The sequence below is a fragment of the Rhincodon typus genome, chromosome 7, assembly GCF_021869965.1.
Source record: "Rhincodon typus isolate 14 chromosome 7, sRhiTyp1.1, whole genome shotgun sequence".
NCBI classification, from domain to species: Eukaryota; Metazoa; Chordata; class Chondrichthyes; order Orectolobiformes; family Rhincodontidae; genus Rhincodon; species Rhincodon typus.
Window position 1 is genome coordinate 13,226,489 of NC_063338.1, and position 4,660 is coordinate 13,231,148.

Here is a 4,660-nt window from a genome sequence, read left to right on the forward strand (position 1 = left end):
GGGAAACCGCTCTGTCTGACAAGGGGCAAGGTGACGCACGATGGGCACGCGTGTGTGAATGTGGGGGCAAGTAACATCTGGCAGATGTCTGCGCATGTGCGAGTCCACAATCGCTGATAGGCAGTGTTTGTGACACGAAGTTTGTGCTCTGATTGGTTGACCTGCCGTACCGTGCGTAGTGTCATGCCGAACAATTACCAATAGAAGGTGCAGGAGTACCGGAAGTGCTCTTGACCTCCAGCAAATCACCGCGCAGATATAGTACAATGGTCTGGACAGAGCTTCCGTATTGTCTGGATGCGGAAGTTGAGTATTCTGTTTGCTCAACTCCTCACCATTGTTCGGTAAATTTGCTGTTGTTGGGTCCCTTTCTATCTGAGTGAAGGCTGAACTTCACATGTATTCTCACTAAAATTTCTTCCTCTGTCAAACATCTGTGAGTAAAACAAACTCCCCTACTCCCCTTTATTTTCTGATTTTGGGTCAAAGTTGTCGACTTGCAGAACGCAAAGGGAAGCGAAGGAAAGGAGTCCAGGGCAGGTGCAAACTCTGGAAAAGTTGGACCATTCGCTATCTCGCCCCTCTTAAAGACTTTATCATCCTTTGTTCCAGCAATTTGCCACATTTATTTGTTCAGTTAAAAAGACGGCCTCTTTCTCAAGCTGGGTAATTTCTCTCGGGAATGGCTGACATTTAAGGGGACAGTATACTTGTATATGGCATAGATACATCTAATGCTGTTCAATGGCACATTTTAGATATATTGCTATTTCTCTAATAGCTCATCATTATTTCAATCTTTCTAATATAGTACTGGATATATCTCTAGTCATAGTTATTATCTCAATTGGCAACTTGTTAAAGTATGTCCTGACTCTCTGTAAAACGATACAGTCAGACCTATTCTCCCTTTATATCCTTGCAGACCTGCATACTCATTCCCTTCATGCATCCATCCTATATCCTTTTGAAATCATTGATCATTTCAGCTTCCACCAACCCTGTAGATACCAAATTTAAACTAAGTGCCACTCATTGGCTAAATACACTATCCCCTCATATTTCCTTGTATCTCCAATCAAGTAATATACTGTTGTATTTTACATTAAGCCTGGCAATGTATACAAATACATGACTGTGAATCTGCATGATCGTTTTCAGGTCTCACTACCGTGGACATGAAGTGATGAGTGTGAATCTCTTGATCAGCATGAATTGGTATCTTCAGGAGTATTAGGAGGGTAGAGCAGAGGGAGAGTAAGTGGTATGGAGGATTACTGCTTTTGGGTTCAAGAGAGTGAAGAATATCCCATAGAAGTCAGAATTATCAGTTCTGATTATCCTATACTGAAAATAAGAACATTTGTAAATTCCTTTTACAGATTGTGGACGGAAGCACTTGCAGATGGAAATTTCAAAACAGATATCACACCAAAGTGTGACAGTCACTTAATTCATGCATGTTAAATTTCATTGGCCCTTGAATCCAGAGGAAAAGATCATTCTTTTTGGTTCACATGATTTTAAATATCAATACGACTAAAAAGCACTGAGAGACACACAGACGACCTACCTCCGGGAGCAACTGTGGATGGTGCTTTAACCAGTTAGATGGCCTGAAAAATCATTGCAGCATTCACAGCAGAGAGAGACTGTGCAAGTGTTGTGTGCGTGGACAAGGCTCCGACTGATCTTTTAACTTGGAGAGAACCGAAGCACCCGCATTATGGAGAAACCATGGCATTGTGTGGACTGTGGGAAGAAATTCCGCTTCCCTTCTGAGCTGGAAACTCATCGACGTGTTCACACAGGGGAGAGGCCATTCACCTGCCCAGTGTGTGGGAAGGGATTTACCATGTCATCCACTCTGCAGACACACCAGCAAGTTCATGCTATGAAGAGCCCGTTCACCTGTCCTGAGTGTGGGAAGGGATTCAATGTATCATTCCATCTGCTGACACACCAGCGAGTTCACACTGGGGAGAGGCCATTCACCTGTTCTGTGTGTGGGAAGGGATTCACCCAGTCGTCCAACCTGCTGACGCACCAGCGAGTTCACACTGGTGAGAGGCCATTCACCTGCTCTGTTTGCGGGAAAGGATTCATTTATTCATCACACCTGCTGCTACACCGACGGGTTCACACCGGGGAGAGGCCTTTCATCTGCTCCATGTGTGGGAAAGGATTCACTCGCTCGTCGAACTTGTTGACGCACCAGCGGGTTCATACTGGGGAGAGGCCTCTCAACTGCTCTGAGTGCGGAAAGGGATTCAGTCATTCATCCACTCTCATGGCACACCAGAGAGTCCACACTGGGGAAAGGCCGTTCACATGCTCCGTGTGTGGGAAAGGATTCACTCAGTCATCCAACCTGGTAACACACCAGCGGGTTCATACTGGGGAGAGACCGTTCATTTGCTCTAAATGTGGGAAAGGTTTCAGTGTGTCGTCCCACCTACAGAGACACAAGCAAGTTCACACCGGAGAGAGACCATTTGTCTGTTCCAAGTGTGGGAAGGCATTCACTCAGCTGTACAATCTACAGACACACCAGCGGGTTCACACTGGGGAAAGGCCGTTCACCTGCTCCATGTGTGGGAAAGGATTTACTCAGTTATCAATCTTGATTAGACACCAGCAAGTTCACAAGTGCTTACAGGAGTTGGATCCTGCTGCTGTTAGCCACATACAGGACTGAACAATGGTCATTCTGGCAGCTGCAAAATGTAGTGGGGGTGTTGGATGGAGTTGGACTGTTTCTTTCTGTTGTATTTGCTGGTTTCATGGCTTTGCTTCCAGTGGGTTGATACTCTCTGAGCCTGGAAGTGGGCATTTCCATGTAAGTCATCTGAAAAAGCTACATGAACAGTAAAAAGTCATGAAAATGTGTCATTGGAAGTATTAGTTTACAATATCATTGACTGGAACACATTGTAAACTAAAGGAGATTGACTGCAGTGAGGAAAAATGTTGCATTAGCCAAGAATAGAAGCTGCTGAACTGGAGTCACTAAGTTTATGAAATGTTCAGGAAGCAGTCCCATGAACCAGTCCGTGGGTGTTATAAAGCTATTTGATTTGGACACATCTGTCTGAAAGATCCTCCCTCAAGAGCCATAGCGTATATTCTAACTTCCTCCTCTCTGAAATTACAATGGCCTTACCATTGCAAGCGGAGTGTTCTTAAGGGAGAATTCTAAGCCATCTCTACAGTCTCCAGATAAGAAGAATTCCATATCTGATCCAAGAAGAAATACCACACAAACAGTTTGTGTGCAAATTAGACTTTGGCTGTAAACCAGTGTAAGCATGGAATAAAGAAAGGAATCAATTCAGCCTTCCTAACTCAGTTGTAACTTAGTAAATATTATTTTTTCAACCACTACATGTAACCTTAAAATAAATAACTTCTCCTACAGCATTCACCTTACAGCACAGACCAGTCAGCCCAATTAGTCAATGTCAGTATTGATGTACCACACGAGCCTCCACGTACTTTTGTCATCTCTTCTCCTCATTCCACCTTGCCCCACCCAGCCTCTCAATCAGCATATCCCCTGTTCCTTTATCCCTTATGTCTGTATCTCGCCTTCTTTCAATTGTGTTATGGACAGAGGGTAGAATAATATTGAATTTGTTTATTCTCTCCAGTTTCTACCCATAAAGCAGAGTGATTTAATTTTCAATAGGATGGGATGTGTTTTCTAAAACTTCTTGTTGTGAAGTCAGTTTTTTAAAATGACTCTTATAGAATTCTCTCTGTCTTTCTGTCCATCTCTTTCTCTCTGGTATAAGTCAAGAGTATTATTTACTCTCATATTCAAATGCAAATTAGTGTTTGCAACTGCACATGCGCACAAGAAACAGACAGGAAAGGAAAGAGCTTTACAGCTAGGAAAATTAAACCCAAAAATATGGCTATTAATGTGACAGTCAGAGATCAAAGTTAGAGAACTGTTTCAAAGGAGTTCCAATTTAGGTGGGTTCAGCTGGCTGAAGGTAGGAGTTGCAGAATTCCTTTCAAATTTGATGGTGGTGCAGCAGTATGAGGGTAACATATAGAGACTTGGTCTACTTTATAGGCAATGGCTAGCCAGAGAAACAGACTTTGAGAAGGATGACTCGAGACAGGCTGATATTAACTTGAAGACTGGCTGCACTGTTTCCAACAGGTTCAATTCTGAGCAGACTGCCCGGGATCCAGAGAAATGTCACCTTAAAACTTTCCAATTGCTGGATGGTCATGTGACAGGCCCTTTAGAATTGATTGTTTAAGATAGATTCCTATTTCTGTTCAAAGTTCCATTGTTCACTCTTGCAAACTGATGGTGTTATTAGCTTCTCCACAAGTGCAATGAAGTTACCAGCCCCTGCTGAAGAGACAGACCATCTGTGGTTCTTTTAGTTGACTACAATGTCTACACGATGTGAGTTCTGGGTAGGAAAACTGTTCCCTGTAAAATCCAGCTCTGTATCTGAATGCAATGGCCATGGAATTGAGCTCCATGTCGCCTGCTGGATGGGGATCACAGTTGCATCCAAAATGACATCAACGATCTAACATGTTCCCATATTTGTTATGCACTAACAGGCAGAGGCACGGTGCCTGACAACATTTTAGACACAGTCATGTTCAGTGTAGTGTTGTAGTGATTCTCAGA

General features: G+C 43.3%; 1 protein-coding gene across 2 annotated transcripts; it reads left to right on the forward strand.

Moving 5' to 3' along the window:
* Window positions 1–247: 247 nt before the first annotated feature.
* LOC109928002 (zinc finger protein 239-like) lies at window positions 248–3,561 on the forward strand. 2 transcript variants are annotated; one of them, XM_048598915.1, is made up of 2 exons: window positions 248–344; window positions 1,383–3,561. In XM_048598915.1, the coding sequence occupies exon 2, from the start codon at window positions 1,727–1,729 to the stop codon at window positions 2,696–2,698; it is 972 nt and encodes a 323-aa protein (XP_048454872.1). In that variant the 5' UTR covers window positions 248–344; window positions 1,383–1,726; the 3' UTR covers window positions 2,699–3,561. The 2 variants fall into 2 exon arrangements, with proteins under 2 accessions (XP_048454872.1, XP_048454871.1); XM_048598914.1 differs by having other exon boundaries at window positions 290–436.
* Window positions 3,562–4,660: the final 1,099 nt, after the last annotated feature.

Coding starts and splice junctions, on each gene's coding strand:
- LOC109928002 (XM_048598915.1), top strand. CDS start 1,727: ATGGAGAAACCATGGCATTGTGTGGACTGTGGGAAGAAATTCCGCTTC.